The sequence below is a fragment of the Tetranychus urticae genome, chromosome 3 (genome assembly GCF_039701765.1).
Source record: "Tetranychus urticae isolate SD_2017Ah chromosome 3, NJAU_TeUrti_SD_1.0, whole genome shotgun sequence".
Classification (NCBI taxonomy): domain Eukaryota; kingdom Metazoa; phylum Arthropoda; class Arachnida; order Trombidiformes; family Tetranychidae; genus Tetranychus; species Tetranychus urticae.
The window spans coordinates 15,301,215-15,318,141 of NC_142960.1; the positions used below are offsets into that span (position 1 = coordinate 15,301,215).

General features: G+C 31.7%; 6 protein-coding genes and 2 long non-coding RNA genes across 12 annotated transcripts; 3 read left to right on the forward strand and 5 right to left on the reverse strand.

Annotated features, from left to right (window-relative positions):
• Window positions 1-38: 38 nt before the first annotated feature.
• Window positions 39-1,837, reverse strand: LOC107364183 (uncharacterized). The gene is made up of 6 exons (XR_001569087.3): window positions 1,799-1,837; window positions 1,467-1,623; window positions 1,160-1,288; window positions 779-826; window positions 532-607; window positions 39-356 (listed from the first exon to the last, which is right to left on the reverse strand). It is a non-coding gene; the product is annotated as an uncharacterized LOC107364183 (long non-coding RNA).
• Window positions 1,838-2,378: 541 nt separating this feature from the next.
• On the forward strand, window positions 2,379-3,830 carry LOC107364203 (uncharacterized). Its single transcript, XM_015931530.3, has 2 exons — window positions 2,379-2,532; window positions 2,634-3,830. The coding sequence occupies exons 1-2, from the start codon at window positions 2,449-2,451 to the stop codon at window positions 3,807-3,809; spliced, it is 1,260 nt and encodes a 419-aa protein (XP_015787016.2). The 5' UTR covers window positions 2,379-2,448; the 3' UTR covers window positions 3,810-3,830.
• A 322-nt stretch (window positions 3,831-4,152) lies between these two features.
• eIF1 (eukaryotic translation initiation factor eIF1) lies at window positions 4,153-5,168 on the reverse strand. The gene is made up of 3 exons (XM_015931536.3): window positions 5,040-5,168; window positions 4,811-4,965; window positions 4,153-4,539 (listed from the first exon to the last, which is right to left on the reverse strand). The coding sequence occupies exons 1-3, from the start codon at window positions 5,077-5,079 to the stop codon at window positions 4,393-4,395; spliced, it is 342 nt and encodes a 113-aa protein (XP_015787022.1). The 5' UTR covers window positions 5,080-5,168; the 3' UTR covers window positions 4,153-4,392.
• Window positions 5,169-5,311: 143 nt separating this feature from the next.
• Window positions 5,312-8,151, forward strand: LOC107364204 (bifunctional FAD diphosphatase/FAD synthase). 4 transcript variants are annotated; one of them, XM_089268655.1, is made up of 4 exons: window positions 5,312-5,551; window positions 6,035-6,108; window positions 6,278-6,976; window positions 7,041-7,329. In XM_089268655.1, the coding sequence occupies exons 3-4, from the start codon at window positions 6,387-6,389 to the stop codon at window positions 7,171-7,173; spliced, it is 723 nt and encodes a 240-aa protein (XP_089124781.1). In that variant the 5' UTR covers window positions 5,312-5,551; window positions 6,035-6,108; window positions 6,278-6,386; the 3' UTR covers window positions 7,174-7,329. The 4 variants fall into 4 exon arrangements, 3 of the variants coding, with proteins under 3 accessions (XP_089124781.1, XP_015787019.2, XP_015787021.2); XM_015931533.3 differs by having other exon boundaries at window positions 5,312-5,424; XM_015931535.3 differs by having other exon boundaries at window positions 5,499-5,921.
• LOC107364206 (uncharacterized) lies at window positions 7,228-8,328 on the reverse strand. Its single transcript, XR_001569093.3, has 2 exons — window positions 7,975-8,328; window positions 7,228-7,894 (listed from the first exon to the last, which is right to left on the reverse strand). It is a non-coding gene; the product is annotated as an uncharacterized LOC107364206 (long non-coding RNA).
• A 1,062-nt stretch (window positions 8,329-9,390) lies between these two features.
• LOC107364119 (uncharacterized) lies at window positions 9,391-12,199 on the forward strand. The gene is made up of 3 exons (XM_015931439.3): window positions 9,391-9,531; window positions 9,717-10,187; window positions 10,503-12,199. Exons 1-3 carry the CDS (start codon window positions 9,457-9,459, stop codon window positions 11,424-11,426), a joined length of 1,470 nt encoding a protein of 489 aa, XP_015786925.2. The 5' UTR covers window positions 9,391-9,456; the 3' UTR covers window positions 11,427-12,199.
• Window positions 11,812-15,297, reverse strand: LOC107364118 (ADP-ribosylation factor GTPase-activating protein 3). 2 transcript variants are annotated; one of them, XR_016199505.1, is made up of 7 exons: window positions 14,971-15,297; window positions 14,173-14,796; window positions 13,452-13,863; window positions 13,156-13,345; window positions 12,923-13,092; window positions 12,592-12,816; window positions 11,812-11,987 (listed from the first exon to the last, which is right to left on the reverse strand). XR_016199505.1 is itself a non-coding variant. In XM_015931435.2 (7 exons), the coding sequence occupies exons 1-7, from the start codon at window positions 15,043-15,045 to the stop codon at window positions 11,970-11,972; spliced, it is 1,683 nt and encodes a 560-aa protein (XP_015786921.2). In that variant the 5' UTR covers window positions 15,046-15,297; the 3' UTR covers window positions 11,812-11,969. The 2 variants fall into 2 exon arrangements, 1 of the variants encoding a protein (XP_015786921.2); XM_015931435.2 differs by having other exon boundaries at window positions 12,923-13,061.
• Window positions 15,298-16,034: 737 nt separating this feature from the next.
• Window positions 16,035-16,912, reverse strand: LOC107364121 (uncharacterized). The gene is made up of 3 exons (XM_015931440.3): window positions 16,744-16,912; window positions 16,506-16,643; window positions 16,035-16,441 (listed from the first exon to the last, which is right to left on the reverse strand). Exons 1-3 carry the CDS (start codon window positions 16,789-16,791, stop codon window positions 16,058-16,060), a joined length of 570 nt encoding a protein of 189 aa, XP_015786926.2. The 5' UTR covers window positions 16,792-16,912; the 3' UTR covers window positions 16,035-16,057.
• Window positions 16,913-16,927: the final 15 nt, after the last annotated feature.

Sequence of the window (16,927 nt, forward strand, 5' to 3'; positions counted from 1 at the left end):
ATCCCAAATTGTTCAATTGATTAATAAATCAAATAAGATTGAAAGTGAAAAATTTTATTTATCGATAAATCAACAATGAATGCTATTGTTTTGATTTTTAAAAGAGTTTAGATTAGATTTGGGTCTTCCACTTTGATTACTGGTTGCCTAAGAGTAGAATGTCCAAAATAAATGATCTGCTTTTCTGTATAAACTATCGGTTCATTGGAGTGACCAGAGTTTTATTGATTGGATTAAATGAGCATTTCACCAATTAGAATTGTTTATCCATATCAGTGTAACATCAGCTTCAACGATGAAACTCAAGAATTATTTTTTCGTTAATTCAACCGGCAGGGTTAACCATAAAAATTAATCTATAAAGATAAAAAACAATATGAGCATAGAACTAATTGGTTTGGTTTCCTGTCTTTTAAATATCAACTCAGACAAAATATAATTAGTAATGTAATCATATGATTCTCATAGAGATTCCCACTTGTTTTTTCATCACTTTGAATTTATACAGGAAAAGATTTGATCAATACTCACACTTTTTCTTCTAAGATCCTGGCAAAGGAATGCAAACCTGGAAAGAACGTTTTTTTAACTGCCTACCAAAATTTTACTAGAAAAGATAAAAGATTAGGCGGTCAGTTTTTGATAGTAAGATGCTTCAATTCAAATATAAATCAAGGTCAGCTAGAGCTAATACAAAATATCAAATCATCAAATCAGATATAGTTAACTCATCACGGACTGAAACAAACATATTGAAGCACTAGAATGATCAACTTACATGAAACATCCAACAGATATCAAAGATACATGGGAACCAGTTTTGAACCTAACGAAAGCAACAATTAATTAGTAAGTCTAGAAATACTAAATAAGATAGTAATAATTTGAATAATTCAGTAAAAATTATCTCATCATCAATGATAAGAAGGATCTATTGGAGTTAAAGCATCATGAGAAAGAAGGCAGAAAGATTTAAATAAGTGATGAATACCTGTGGAAGAGATAAGTAGACATTAGTAATTGAATAAGAAATTCAGATGAGAAATGATGTTTGGTGATCAGAATTGAAAATTTCAATCATTAAACCTTCATGAGTAGCAAATACTCAATAAATAACATCATATCGAAGGTAGAAATAAAAATAAAAATATTAAATCACCTTAAGTAAGAAGATTCAACAATCGAATCAGTAACCGTGTAAAAAGACCCATGAAGTGGTGATAAGCAAAATTATTCCATGAATGGTTTCATGCCTAAATCACCTTCAAGATATTGTTTAAATCAGTTTCTACATTGAAAGAAATACAAAAATGAATTAGATAAGTGAATAGAAGCTAGTGGTGAGTGAAATCTTGAAACTAAAATCAGAACTGGTAATTTCAATCATTGTGATCTCATGAGTAGCAAATACTCAGTAAAATAGCATCATTTTTAAACGGAAGTAAACTAAATTTATGAAGAATTACCTAAGAAACCATGTTAGAACAGGAAACGAAGTGACGAAGATGTCGAAGTTGAAATTTTCATAACCACATGTTGATTATATATTTCATCACGTTACTTTCGGAAGCTCCCAAATTTCACTTAATTGAACCCATAACTGATCAAGGTTCGAGTGAATGCCTATAAGAAAAAAAGAAAATTGTTGAGTGGAAAGATTAGATTAAATTTACAAATACAAAACTTAAATTAGCCGAAAAAGATATCACTTGAATATTTGGACAACCCAGACACTATGATTTACAGCATACATTATCACAATACGACAATATTTTAAAACAATAAGAAATGAAATTACCTTGAATAAAAATCGGTGGACCCATTGGATTGTAACAAAACTTAGCAATTAAACTAAAATAATTTCCATGCTTTTTTATACTCATAAAAACAACAAAAATGCAGAAATTTACGGATATCCGTAATTCACTGCTGCCATCTAATGGTTAGTTTCGAATTGCCCGCTATTTCAAACTGGATTTAATCAAAATTTACTTTGATCATGAATCAAGCTTTGAATATCGATAGTAGTTTAATCCTTTAATTTTGATAAAAGCTCAATTTTAACGATAAAAATTGAACATATTTCAAGCTACGCTCTAATTCAGATAAAACTGATCAAATGATCGACCATGACATTTAGGGACTCATTCAATCTTTTTTGCACTTAACAAGTTTCGTAACATTTGGATGTTTACAATTTTTTATCAAATTTTACAGAAATGAAAAAAATTGAATCGCACAATAATCAGATAAATCAATTACGTTGTAGTTAATTAGGAATTAAAATTTCATTTTTATTGTAAGTCATCGATTCTATCAATAGATGGCGATTATGGAAAAAGCGCGATATTGTTGTTTAAAAATAAATGGAAAGCTTTATGTTTATATTTTAGTTTGGTTTAATTCAATTCGGTTCAATTTTTGTTCATAGTTATAGTTTCATCCATCATGAGTTTCATGCAAAGATTAAAACCCAAATCTATTCCTTCGTGTAATAAAAATTTCATTTTCACTGCTGTCAAAGATGATAAAGTAAGAAGTGTATTCTACCTTGATAATTCATCGTGTAAACAATGTGATTGCAAACGCTCTAATTTTGACTTTCCTTTTTTCTGAATTTTAATTTTCTGTAGCGAATTGATGGAAGGTCGTCGAAGGATTTTCGTAAATTATCCATTGGATTCGGCTTAGATTATGGTTCATCTGTAGTTAGCCTTGGCGATACACGTGTTATGTGTAACATCACTTATCAAATAGCAGAACCCAAAGCTGTTAAAAGCTGTGAAGGACTGTTGAATATTAGAGTTGATCTTACAGCCTCCATGATTCATACTTATGAGAAAGTGGTTGAAATTATGAGAATGATCGAGAAAAATGTAAAAGATTCGAGATGTTTAGATTTAGAATCATTGTGCATTATCTCGGGAGAGAAAGTGTATGCTTTAGAAACTGATATTATTGTGATGAATGATGACGGAAATCTTCCAGAGTGTTGTTCTATAGCTCTTCTAGCTTCTTTATCTCACTTCAAAAGACCAGACGTCTCTGTTGTAGAGGATAAAATTAAGATCCATTCGTTTGATGAGCGCCATCCAATACCTCTTAACATACTTCATTATCCATTCTGTACTAGTTTCACTTTTTTTGACAACTCCAAGTTCGTCTGTGACCCAACTCAAGCTGAAGAACAAGTTTGTGATGGTTATTTAATCGTGGGATCCAATATCTATCGTGAAATAACTACTATTCATATTTCAGGAAAATCAGCAATTACAAAAGACGTTGTCTTAAACTGTTGTCAACTTGCAATAGAGAGGAGTAAATTTTTAACAAATTTTGTCAAATTGGCAGTCGAACAAGATTTAAAGAAACGATCCACAGAAGGTGCAGAGATTGGATACGCGCCTCTAATAAGAGAAAGTAGCTCAGTTCTTTGTAGCTACAAAAAAGAAGAAATCGAGTTGCAAGAAGTCCAGGAGAATTATGACGATGATGATGTTATAATTGATCTAGAAGTTGCCCAGAATACCAAAATGTACCGATATGCTTCCGATACAGTTGGGATTGGTGAAGGAAGAGGCCAAAATTGGGATTTCATCGATGAATTTCAAGAAAATGTCGAAAATGACGAAAATGAAGACATGTACATTGAAGATGAGGAAACGACAAATAACGAGGATGAACCCGATAGCAAAGCCAAGCAATTTAGCAAACGATCGAAAAACTCTAGTAAATACCAAGAAATCACGGTTGAAGATGATCTTAGCGAAGAAGAAGTTCAGATTCTTAATCCACCTGAATTTAAATAAAATTTATTTCACGTCATTGAATTTTTTTCAACCTCGAGACTGTTTAAGTTATTTCAACATGTCTGACTTTGTGTTCAATTAACTCTAGATATTGCCTTGAATAGTAGTCATAATTATTATGAATGATTTTTGCACAATGACTTTGAAAGAAATGGACAAGTCTTTGTTTTCAATGGATAATGGTAATTTTATTTCGTATTTGGCCATGGTTAAGCTGATATCAGAGGTGGATAAACTATATAACAAGTTTTTTGACAATAATTGGGTAAAATGTTTCTGCTGATTATGGTGATTTGAAGAGTGCTTAAACCGTGGGAGAAAAATGAAGAAAAGGAGAATGTAGTATGGCTTGTAATGTATCCCTTTATTGGCGGTTTAACGTGAAACCCAATTTCGTGAGGAGATGGTAGGTTAGGGATGACGATCAAGATGCAGTTTGAGTTTTGATTAAAGAGAAATCATATAAATATATATAGTATATATACAATAACACATACATATATATATCTATGATAGTAATGAAATGAATTCCTTTGTTTCGTCCTTAGCCAACCGCAATTACCATACCACAAATATATGGTTCTTAGAAACCATGGACTTTTAGTTGCTCAGTTCTAGCGATACCATATTTAGTTAAAAATTGGCAAATGTTATTTCGCTGATCACCTTGCAGTTGAATGACTTCTCCATACTCAGGATGCTCAACCACTGTTCCGTTACAAGCAAACTCCTGTTTAGAAGAGAGAAAAAAAGATGTTTAAGGAAAAGTACAGACATTAGCGTTGAAAGAAAGACAGGATTAGAAGAAAACAGGTTAGCTAAGAACAAATGAGACGCGGCAACAAAAAAAATGGTGAACTGTTAAAGGAAAGAGATGATAATGATTGGTAGAGAAGGTCAATGTTATGAATGATTTCTAACACAACTCTGACGTTGAGAAATCACACTAACATTGAAACATAGGAATGAAGGAGAACACGTCAAGAGCAAAGATAACTAACCTTCTTGCAGGCTTTAACAATCTTCTTTTTATCATAATTATCAGCAATGCCTTGGACAGTGGTAAGTGTCTTTCGACCGTTCCTCTGCTGAATACGTATGTGAATTAGACCGTCATGAACAGTATCATCAGCTTTGATAGCATCCGCGAAGGGATCTGAAATAAAAACCAGTTGTAGATGAAAATATTTCACAGTAAAAAACTAACGTTAAGGCTAAATAATTACTCACCAAAAGTTTTCAAATTATGAATTTGACTGCTAGAAGACATGGAACTCAGAAGAAAATAATAAGAATAATAAGATAATTCCAAATTTTAAATAAACTGAAATAAAAAAAGATGTGAACTGCGGGGCCTGAGAATGAAAATGGTTGGAACGAAAGAAATGTCTTCTGAAGACTATAAACGGATTATTACTGTAACCATGAAGAGTAACCAGTTTTACAGAAACCGGTTATAGTAACCAAATAATCTAACTCTTAACCGCAATTTTCAAAAACATTGTTTCCAAACAACAATTTATTTATTTTTATTAAACCGGCGTCCATAATTTTAATGTGATCCAGTTTAATCTGACCTTTAAGGTCACTATTTGAAGTGTAATATCTATTTGATGTAAGTATTTCATTTCACATAGTCAAAAATTTTGCTAACTATTCTATTATTGCTCCTTCATTTCATTTAATATCTTTCAACATTGAATTTATTAGGCTAATTAAATACAATTATAACCTTTTTTAAGGTAATTAATCAGCTCCTGTGAAACTGAAGTCTGTAGCTAACCTTTGTGATAAAAATTCTCACTTTTAATAGTCACTCGTAATAGCGATCATAATGACTTTAATTAACATCAATCGTTTACTTGACATTCTCTCATGTGTACTACAATGTTCTACCTTTGTCCATGTGATTTTTTTGTTAAATAAGATTTCAATTATCCTCATAATGTGTTCAATTTAATTGTTGAATTTATTGACACTCTGTTGATTCAGATATAAATCAATAGCTAGCCAAACAAACATTTCCACTCGTCTCTCCTCTCATTACATTGATCACAAATCTTATTTATTTCATCAGGTTATCATATGAATTGAAAGTATTTATTTGACCCGGTACTTATTATCAGACATCTAATAATTTGATTTGTATCTTTTTGTTTCAGATGATTAATTTATTCCTACGATTTCTAATGTAATTTTTTTCTATTTTTCTTTATATTTTTCAGGATCATGAGGAATTCACTGTTGATTTATCATTTCTCTGTTAGATATGATTGAAACTTTAATTTATGACAACGATGTGAGTTGGGTAATGGAAATTTCATCAACATATGATGGTTAAATTTTCACCATATAGATGCTGACGTTGCTTATCTGTTAATAATTTATCATTACCATTATCATTAGTAGTCATTGTTATTGTTTGTTTTTTTACATTTTCTTCTCATTTATTCACTGTTCGTTGAAAGGTGATCAGCTACTGGGAGAAACTAGATTATTGATTTTATTAGTGACTGGCAGTTCATTTAACCCATTCAATTGTTACTTAAAACCTGTACCTAATTGTTTCACCAAAAAATGATGTTAAAACAGAACATTGACCTTTGGTTGGCCAAACTGCATCAATATGTTTTAAAAGATGGAAACGAGCACGTGGTTGAAGCCATTGGTGTGATTAACAAGTGTCTTGATGAAATTAACAATGATCACAAAAAAATCGCCATTAGTTTTAACGGAGGTAAAGATTGCACCGTTCTACTTCACCTTGTTTACCTGGTTACTCTTGATAAATTTGAACGAGGAAATCTAAACCACGGAGATTTGGCCCCTAAATTAATGACTTTGCTAATTTTAATGCCTGATACTTTCCCTGAATTGGAGGATTTCATTCAAAGCTCTGTTACAAGATACAATTTGGATCTAAAATCTGTTAATGGACCCAATTTCAAAGAAGCTTTGAAAAATTTCAAAAATGAAACAACAGTTAGTCATATTTTTATGGGAACCAGAAGTACTGATCTAGTCAAGCCAATCTCATTTTTTGAGCCTACTGACCCGGGTTGGCCTGAATTTATTAGAGTTAATCCCTTGCTTAATTGGTCTTATCATCAAATTTGGAGTTTTCTGCGTGATCTTGAAGTGCCCTACTGTTCATTATATGATAAAGGGTGAGTTTTCAATTTGTTTTATCATTTTTTATTTTCTACTAACAAATTTCTGTTTCTTTTTCAGATATACATCTATAGGTACAGCTAAGAATACATTTGTCAATCCAAAGCTCAAAGATCCATCAGGAAATGGGTATTTTCCAGCTTACATGTTGAGTGACCCTCAGGATGAAAGACAAGGGCGATCCACATACTAACGCAAGACCAATCTTAATGAATTAGTTTAATTAATCGTATTTATTACATGGTCATTATTTTGTATTTTCACACATGTTTTATTGACATTAACTAGAGGTTTAACAAACTTAAAAATAACTTTTACCAGTGTAATAAAAGTAAACATTACAAATTTTCTCATATATTTGCAACAATTATTGTTTTGTTTGCCATTTAAAAAGCAGGTGATCTATCACAATTGAACATTAATCAATATTCACAATCAATACAGTTCAAAAGGGTAACAATATCTTTTCCAATTGTTAGTTCAATGAATTGTGGTTTCCTCACTTCCATTTTAAATGCAACCAAAGTATTCATTATTCATCCATTTCTGATCTTTCTTTTTGTAGATAATTTTCCCTGTCATTCCAATTCAGATGATTGTCTCTCCAATGTTCTTAGGATCGGTATCAAAACTATGCAAATGGAAGGACAAGGATTCATAAAGCTCAGAGGCTGAAGGACGTTTGGAGGAATCAGGATTGGTACATTTACGCACAACATCTCGGAGTAATTCAATTATTGCTTGATCTTCAGGAGTCCTTCCATAGTTTTGCTTAACCACTTCTTTTTTCATCATCATATCTATTTCAAAGCACAATTGAGGAGAAATAATTTTTTACTTCAGTTTATTCAATCAACACTCATAAGTAAACAGAATGATTGAGTTAATCACTGGTGGCTTGGTAACAGATTAACCTTTGACAGAAGAAGGTTGAAATAATTGATGAATGGTGAGATAATTAGATGTTCAAGTTTTACAAGACTATTACACTTACCAGAATTAAATTTCCGAGGTAACTGTTTTCTTTATCAATTTTCTCACACTTTGATTGCTATCCTTAATGATCTTAGGAATGATACTTGTGTATTAATTATTTTATATAAATGAAAACAATAACTACTGTACTCAAAGACTGACTTCAATCGGTGATTGAGAAACACAAGTTGTAAAATGATTGTGATCTTGATGAGCTACCATTGATAGGAGACAAGTAATTATCATAATACCAAGATGACACCAATTTATTTACGCAGCAATAAATACTTATTATTCTTGATCATTGTAATATCGCATTACAAATAACTGATTTAAATGTAAACTAAATAAATGATTAGCAAGTAGATAATCTTGAATAGTCAGTAAGTGATAAAGAAACAAGAATCAAGACTTTCTTGTCTTTACAAACTTAAATCGCAAAAAGCCACAGCTTTAAGTGTTGGATTTGCTTCTAGGTCAAATAAATTATATGGTTAAAGTGTTATTCTGCTTTCATTTACAATAATTCAGTGAATTATCTTCAAGAGCCTGACGAGTGGATTGAATGCAATACATTCAGACAATATGTCTTAAAGATACCATTGTTTACTTATCGATTCAATCTGGGACTAATACTGTCCTAATGAAAAGCTGCTTAAAGATGGGTCCATTATGGTATTAGCTAGTAATCTTGCTTGAAACTGGTAAAAAAATCTGGCAAATTCAAAGGTTTTTAGCTTACAAAAGCTTGTTGGAGAAAGCTTTCAATGAACGAATTCTCGAGATTTTCGACAGTAAAGATGCTGTAAATTTCGCACTTTTAAAGATTTGAAAAAAGTACATAAAAGGATACGAATTTGACCAAGTTGATGCCATTTCTAATGAAGCGGAGTGGACAAGTGAATGCCTGATACAACGTAGGGTCTGATTGTTCAACAGAAAATTCAATGAATAATTAGAGCAATCATTAGAGCAATAATGAAGCGAAATTTTGTAGATTGGATAATGTTATCATCGTAAATGTTGGACAGACATTAAGATGGAGAATATGTCAAGTAGAGGGCAAATCAACATATAGATAATCAATTAGAAGTTCAAATAATAGATAGATTTAAGAGCAAGAATCTTGTCTTTTCAACAATTAGCGTCGTAGTTGAATATTTGTTCATTTTAATAAATTAGGAAAATGCATAATTTGCTAGTACTTCAACGCAAAAAATTGATTAATAGATAAACAGAGTGTTTTATTATGAATATCGAAACATTAATAATTGAAATTAGATGTAAAAATATGGAAACAATTAAACAAGACTGAAATTTAATTTCAACAAAATTAATCTACTGGTGTTATTACCCTGTTCACAATAGATGGCGCGAAGACGAACCATAAGACCATTTGGGATGCTTATAGAATAACAAACTTCATTTTGTTAGTTTTTTGGCAAAACAAAGTTGAGGTTTGTTTTTTGGTACTTTTAATTTGTGATTTGAATTATCAAATATGTCAGAAAGTAAACCTTCAAAGAACGAGCTACTGGCTGTATTTAATAAATTGAGATCAATTCCTGCTAATAAGGTTAGTATTTATGTAATTTACATGGATTTCTTACCTTTTTCTATCATTCTACTGAAAAGGTTCATTTACCTTTTTGATTCTTGCTTTTTATTTCATTTCATTTCATTTTGTTTTTTTATTTTATATTTTATATTTTATGATTAATATTTTGTTCTGTCTGCTGTCTTTTTCCTTATAAATTTTAGCAATGTTTCGACTGTGGAGCTATAAATCCGTCCTGGGCAAGTGTTAGTTTTGGAATATTCATATGTATAGATTGTTCAGCAAACCATCGATCTCTTGGAGTACATGTTTCCATTGTCCGATCAACACAATTGGATACAAATTGGACTTGGCTTCAATTGAGATCCATGCAATGTGGCGGTAATGCTAATGCCTTATCATTCTTCCAACAATATAATTGTACTACCAAAGATATCAAAGAAAAATATTCAAGTCGAGTTGCTCAGCTTTATAAAGATAAATTGGCTACATTAGCTAATCAAGCAATGAGACAATATGGAACAGAATTATTCATAAACGTTTCTTCTAGTGGAGGAGGAGCTGAATCAATAAGATTTGATAAATTAAAAGTTAATTGCGATGAAAACGAAGATGCTAAGTCATACTATAAACATGTCATCAACAACCGGCAACCCATTTCAACAATAAGAAGAGTAAGTAAAATTATTATTGTTATATCTATTAATATTTTTAAGATTAGAAACAATGATATTTAGAGAGAAACTATCCATTCAGATTTAGAAGAATCACTTTTGCAGGTTAATTGCCAGCGGAGTTGGTACATTTATTTAGTGACCAAACTTCCTCCTTACTTGCCTGCTAGAATAAATTGGATAAGTTTGAGGGAACTTTATTATATCATTTTAAGTTCCCATAGGAATTTCATACAACTCATATTTTTCGATCATAATTTTATTAAATTTTATTTTTATTTTTCTTTGTCTTCTTCTTTTTCTACTCTCTTTTAGGTAGAAGTTGCAAGAGATTTAGGGACTCAACGAGTCAACGGTGATTTTACCAAAATTGATTCAACAACGCCCGTGTCAGCTTCCTACACAACTACAGTCTTACAGCAACGTACTCAACACTCTTATAGGCATTCACAAGCTCCTAATTATGTGACAGCGCCCACACAGCCTTCCCGTCCTCCACCGATACCATCCGCACCCAAGCCCAATTTAAACTCTTATAATGTGACGCCTCCACGACCAAAACGGCCTACAGAGGCTGAGAAAAAGATTGAAGCTTTAATGAAACAAATTGAGGATGAGTTTGAGAAATCACTTCAATGTGAATTTTTTGGTCTGTGCCATACATGTGGTGATAAAGTTCAAGGTGCGGATCAAGCTTGTCAAGCTATGGGAAACTTATATCATACATCCTGTTTTGTTTGTTGTTGTTGTGGTCGTGTCTTGAGGGGTAAGGCTTTCTACAATGTACATGGGAAAGTTTATTGTGAAGAAGATTATCTATATTCAGGATTTCAGCAAACAGCAGAGAAATGTGCTGTTTGTGGTCATCTTATTATTGAAATGATACTTCAAGCTATGGGTAAATCATATCATCCTGGATGCTTTAGATGTTGCACCTGTAATGAGTGCCTTGATGGTGTTCCATTCACCATTGACATGAATAATAAAATTTATTGTGTTGCAGACTATCATCGAGCTTATGCACCAAAATGTGCTTCCTGTGGTGGAGATATAACTCCTCTTGAAGGATCAGATGAAACAGTGCGAGTAGTCTCAATGGATAAAGATTATCATGTTGATTGTTATACCTGTGAAGATTGTGGTATGCAATTAACTGATGAACCATCTCAGAGATGTTATCCATTAAATAGTCACCTTCTCTGTAGAGATTGTCATCTTAAAAGACTCGGAACTTTGTAGTAATTTTGTTGTATATCCGCCTTATCATATATAAATAGCCCACCGTCAACAACAACAACAATTTTACCATTTAAATACATACGTTTGTATGTAATACACACAAACACACACACACACATAAAATAAAGAATCTCTAAGATCTCACCATTCCACGAAATGAACACCTGCACAGAACTGAAACAAACAAAAAAGACAACGTAACATCTCAGAGCACACAAACAAGACACACATTATCTGCAGAGCTTAAGCATTTTATCAAATCATCAGCACACTATTCCCTTTTTTTTGTTTGGAGTAGTTAACAATCATTAAGTTCATTCTTAGACTGGCTTTGATTGCATTTAACGCACATTTAAAGTAAAATAAATATTAAAATACCAAAATATCAAAATTGTTTGCAAGATCTTTTATTATTGACATCAGATAAAATGGATGTGTAACATGAACATAATTATAAATAAAATAGACCATTGCCAACTTTTAAGCATTTTGATGAACCATAAAACAACTGGACCGAGTTTTTCATGACTCATGGAAAACCTGTTAATATCCAACTTTCTCCTGTAATAAATTAAATCAATGAAACAGAATTAAAATTTGCTTTCACAATTAAACATATTAGAATAATATGAAGAAAAAAACAAATATGGAAATGTTTTACAAATTATCCATCTGAATAAACAATCTAAAAAATTGTAATGTAATCAAAAGCATGTAAAGTTTGTAATTGAAATAAAACATTATTCTGTTTACAGGACAGAAATTTCTGATCATTATTGAGTATTTTTTTCTTTCGCTTTTGTTACCTTCTATTTAGATAATCAAGTTAAGAATTAATACAAATTGAAAAAATTAAATTAATGATCAAAACAACATTGGTTTAAAGTCTTTTTTCCCTACCATATGGTAAGCTACCAATGATAAAATCTTACATTATTTTTGAGAGTTGTATTATAACTTTAATTGTGCTAGCAATTTACTATCTAGTCAGCTGTTTAACTGCTGTGCTTTCAATTGAGTATTAAATAGAAATAGAAAGTGCTTCACTCAAATGAAAATCTTAAATTTCCATCTAAAAATATCAACTAAATGTATAATTTGATTGTAAGATAATCAAAGCTAATGTTGAGATAAAATTGGTGGATCATAAAAAGGTATAACAAACCTGGAAGGATGACATAACATCTGTAGCAAGTGAAGAGAGACGACCAGCAACTCGACTCACTCCATCGCGAACACCTTCTTTTACGTCATACAGATTGGCAGTAACATTTGACAAGCCACTTGTATATGAACCAGAACGTGTTTTATTGTTTGAACGGCCAAAATAATCATCACTACTTATCGCATTAGATCCCTCAAATTTTGATAAAGTTGTACGTTGTTCAAACTAAATGGAAAATAGAGAGAAGGAAATTTCAAACTGAATAAATATCTTCTGAATAAATAAACAAATTAAACAAATAAGAAAAAATAAAACAAGAACATCTAATTACTTCACTAGACCGTCCATCGTTGAAGAATTGATCGGAAGATATTGCTTTTGCTTGACCAAATTTCTTCTGAGCTTGAAGGTCCGAAGAAGATGAAGGTGATGATTTGGCAAAAGTATGGCTTGGAGTTTTTGTTGGTCTTCTGTAATCGAGTCAGAATAGAAATATTATCACTAGTGATTTAGTTTTAACTATAAGTACAACTTTTGTGTCTTTATCAATATCTTTGAACTTACTTATTTTCTTCTTCGTCCATGGATGGAATGTCATCAATGATTTCTGGTGTGTCTTCTTTTTTATAATCAGAAGCATTGTCATAGTCATCGCTCGTGATCGCGTCATAGAAAACCCTTTTGGCTTTTTCCCTGAAATAGGCTGACCCTAGGCCTTCATCTTCCTTTCGACTGAGCCACAAATCTTCTATCCCTAATTAGATAATAAAATATTGGAATCAGGTCACATTGACAACAAAGTATTAAAAAATGAGGAGTGAAATAGCATTAAAATAGTAATATGTTAATTGCATTTTTACCTGTTACGAGTGTTTTATGACCGAATAAGTCTCTACTAGGTGTAACAGATTCTGATTTAGTTGGATTGGTTTGTTCAAGAGTCGTCATATCGGAACTTGCTGAATGTGAGACACCGGAATTAGATTTTTTAACAGCTGTGAAGCCCATACCAAGTCTCTCGATTTGTTTTGCTTTAATTGGATCAACATTTCGCATTTTTTCCTCAGTTATGCGTGCTCTTTCACTCAAATCTTTATACGTAGTATCTATTTCCTCAATTGTTTTGATAACTTCTTCTTTTGATAATGGTTTAGTTTCATTTTTCACCATTTTATCTTTTAACTCTTCCGCTCTTGCAGCTTCTTGCTCGATTTTGCTAAAATCAGTATTAACACGTTGAGCTCCTAAGCCTCTTTTGGAACCTAAGCCCAACTGAAAAGAAATAAAAAAAGACGAAGAAAGAATAAATCATTATGACATTATAGATAATGAAGATTGTATGAAATTCCTATGGGAACTTAAAATGATATAATAAAGTTCCCTCAAACTTATCCAATTTATTCTAGCAGGCAAGTAAGGAGGAAGTTTGGTCACTAAATAAATGTACCAACTCCGCTGGCAATTAACCTGCAAAAATGTTTCTTGTAGAACAAGATAAACAGTTTAACTGTTCATATATTCAATCAGAAACATGTATCGATTTGAAACATAATTAAAGCAACGCAATTGAATGTAACTTACTCCTTTTTTAGTTGAAGTTGGTTTCCGTGAACTAATAACAGGTTTATAGTCTGACTTAGCATCTTCATTTTCATCAAAATTAACTTTTAATTTGCTTGAATGTATAGATTCAACCGTTGGAGGTTTCACGAGTGGATCTTGTAATTGATGGCGTTTACTAAATGTATTTGAAGTGTCTGATGTAACATTTTCATTTTCATGTTCATCCCAAAAGTCTTGCTTTGCTCTTTGAGTTTTTTGATCAGCATCAGAATTTGTTGATCCAGCTCCTCCTCCACTAGAAGAAACGTTTATGAATAATTCTGTTCCATATTTTCTCATTGCTTGATTAGCTAATGTAGCCAATTTATCTTTATAAAGCGAAGCAGCTCGACTGTGATATTTTTCTTGGGCATCTTTGGTAGTACAATTTTGTTGTTGGAAGAATGATAAGGCATTAGCATTACCGCCACATTGCATGGATCTCAATTGAAGCCAAGTCCAATTTGTATCCAATTGAGTTGATCGGACAAAGGAAACATGCACTCCAAGAGATCGATGGCTAGCTGAACAATCTATACAAATGAATACTCCAAAAGTAACACTTGCCCAGGACGGATTTTTAGCTCCACAGTCGAAACATTGCTATAAGATAAGGGCAATATTATAAAGGAAAAAAGACATGAGAATAAAATATTAATAATATATTCTAAAATAAAATAGAATGAAATAAAAAGCAAGAATCAAAAAGGTAAATGAACCTTCCAGTAGAATCATAGAAAATGTCAGAAATCAATATAAATTTAACAAAATACTAACCTTATTAGCAGGAATCGTTTTCAATTTATTAAATACAGCCAAAAGCTCGTTCTTTGAAGGTTTACTTTCTGACATATTTGATGATTCAAATCAAAAATTAAAATAACAAAAGATGTTTTGTAATCTCGTTCAAGGGTTTTTTACAAATAAGGTTTTCAATTCACTTTTCCTATATAAATTAGTACAAAAAAGATCAACATTAAAAATAAGAAGCTTATAATCACTTTTTTAAATCATAATATTAAAAATTGACAATTATCTAAAGAAGATTTTAATTTATTAAAATCAGGCTCATTATTGGATAAGAATTAGGTTTAAAGTGACTGTACTTACGTATGATTGTTTCCTCTTCCCTATTAGAGATGGGCGATTACCTCGATTACATCGATACGGATCGATTCTTTTTCAGAAAATGAGCATCGATTAGTTCTTGCGAGAATCGATAAGCTTCACATGAGCTAAAAACGCACGAATTTTGCGATTCCATGTTTGTAGAAAAAAATAAAAGGGAAATCGGCATAACTTTAGCAACTCAGAATTAAAATACTTGACTCTTCCAGTGATTTTAGTGCTGTGCAAAAGACTAATTTGTACTTTATTGATGTAAAGAAGAAGCCTCAAACTTGGAAAAGTTGCTTGAACGCTTCAAGATTTAATATTTTCCTACCTTAATTAAGAATCGATATAATCGATTCCCTTGCGCTAATCGCTAAAAATATCGATTACTTGATTAATCGAGAATCGCCCATCTCTATTCCCTATTTCCAAAGAGTGTTTGTTTTATGTAGCAATCAGAATTAGAGTGTCCTCTATATTCATTTCGAGTAACTAACCATGTCAGACGTTAATTTTAAGTTTAAATTTTTGTTTCGATTAAAGTGGATAAAAATCAATCAATTTTTTCTTGAATGATGACTTAAACGGTAATTTAACGCTCTGTGTTTCATCTGGCATCATCATGTCGGTTGAATTTTTCGGCGTTTCTGCGATTCAAACAGAATAAGGATTTGCTGTTTCTAACTTGTTGGTCTTTTGAGAGACTAAATAAATTTATAAGTTTCAAATTGCACTTAAATTACATTACTTTTTAATGTTTTCTTCGCTTTTTAGCAATCAAAGGTTTCACAGTTTTGAATCGTTTCTTCAATTTTTTCCTACTTTCAATGGTTGCTAGCATTTCCTCGACAATGGTTTGTTTTCTTTCGACTTTAGTAGCTCTATCGTAGAAGTCATGAGCGTCTGTCACCACTGTTCCCACTTGTACAAATTTAGGGACACCAGATTTATGTTCAGGTTTCTTGTAAAAGCGTTTAGGGTCAAGAGCATTTCTCATTCTAAGCATTTGAAGATCCTTTTCAAGTTCTTTAGAGTCATTTGCTGGGAAGTTAAACCATTTTTTGCCAGCAGTTTCAATAACTTTTTTCACAGGAACATTGTCTTTCTCAAAACCATCTTTGACAACTCTTATAGCCTGAAAATTTTAAAACAATGAAAATTACTAAAACGAAAATGTCAAAACATAAGAAAAAACTTACATCAAGCTCTTTTTCTTGTAATCGAATGTAATCTTCTTGGATTGCGTTAAAAGAATCGATTGGATTCTGATGGTCAAGATAACCTTTCATCTTGCCAGGTTGTAATTTACTGGACAATTTTACAGGTTTTTGTGATCCCTGGGTGAAATTTTAAAAAAATTATGAGAAACAGCAAATAATGAAAGCAATTTATTTTAGGTTGCAATAAAAAGATAAATGGATAAGGAGAGATGCTTACCGAACTTGATGGCTGGTTAACAGCCGATCGGATTGACTGAGACATCATATACTTTGGTCAACGCAGGCTTCCTCTTGAAATACTCACTATCTTACTAATTAAATTTTCAAATAAACAAACAAATCAAATAAATAGGAGAAAAAAACACATGAAATCCTACTAAAGACATGAACTCACGTGTCAG

Excerpts from the sequence above, each read along its gene's own strand:
- LOC107364203 (XM_015931530.3), top strand. The coding sequence starts at position 2,449 with ATGAGTTTCATGCAAAGATTAAAACCCAAATCTATTCCTTCGTGTAAT. Across the intron at positions 2,533-2,633 it reads CTGCTGTCAAAGATGATAAA|CGAATTGATGGAAGGTCGTC; the intron begins GTAAGAAGTGTA and ends AATTTTCTGTAG.
- eIF1 (XM_015931536.3), bottom strand. The coding sequence starts at position 5,079 with ATGTCTTCTAGCAGTCAAATTCATAATTTGAAAACTTTTG. Across the intron at positions 4,966-5,039 it reads TCATAATTTGAAAACTTTTG|ATCCCTTCGCGGATGCTATC; the intron begins GTGAGTAATTAT and ends TTTTTATTTCAG. Across the intron at positions 4,540-4,810 it reads TTGTTAAAGCCTGCAAGAAG|GAGTTTGCTTGTAACGGAAC; the intron begins GTTAGTTATCTT and ends TCTTCTAAACAG.
- LOC107364204 (XM_089268655.1), top strand. The coding sequence starts at position 6,387 with ATGATGTTAAAACAGAACATTGACCTTTGGTTGGCCAAACTGCATCAA. Across the intron at positions 6,977-7,040 it reads TGTTCATTATATGATAAAGG|ATATACATCTATAGGTACAG; the intron begins GTGAGTTTTCAA and ends TTTCTTTTTCAG.
- LOC107364119 (XM_015931439.3), top strand. The coding sequence starts at position 9,457 with ATGTCAGAAAGTAAACCTTCAAAGAACGAGCTACTGGCTGTATTTAAT. Across the intron at positions 9,532-9,716 it reads GATCAATTCCTGCTAATAAG|CAATGTTTCGACTGTGGAGC; the intron begins GTTAGTATTTAT and ends TATAAATTTTAG. Across the intron at positions 10,188-10,502 it reads CCATTTCAACAATAAGAAGA|GTAGAAGTTGCAAGAGATTT; the intron begins GTAAGTAAAATT and ends ACTCTCTTTTAG.
- LOC107364118 (XM_015931435.2), bottom strand. The coding sequence starts at position 15,045 with ATGTCAGAAAGTAAACCTTCAAAGAACGAGCTTTTGGCTGTATTTAAT. Across the intron at positions 13,864-14,172 it reads CAACTTCAACTAAAAAAGGA|TTGGGCTTAGGTTCCAAAAG; the intron begins GTAAGTTACATT and ends ATTTCTTTTCAG. Across the intron at positions 13,346-13,451 it reads TCATAAAACACTCGTAACAG|GGATAGAAGATTTGTGGCTC; the intron begins GTAAAAATGCAA and ends TTATCTAATTAG.
- LOC107364121 (XM_015931440.3), bottom strand. The coding sequence starts at position 16,791 with ATGATGTCTCAGTCAATCCGATCGGCTGTTAACCAGCCATCAAGTTCG. Across the intron at positions 16,644-16,743 it reads TTAACCAGCCATCAAGTTCG|GGATCACAAAAACCTGTAAA; the intron begins GTAAGCATCTCT and ends AATTTCACCCAG. Across the intron at positions 16,442-16,505 it reads TACAAGAAAAAGAGCTTGAT|GCTATAAGAGTTGTCAAAGA; the intron begins GTAAGTTTTTTC and ends TAAAATTTTCAG.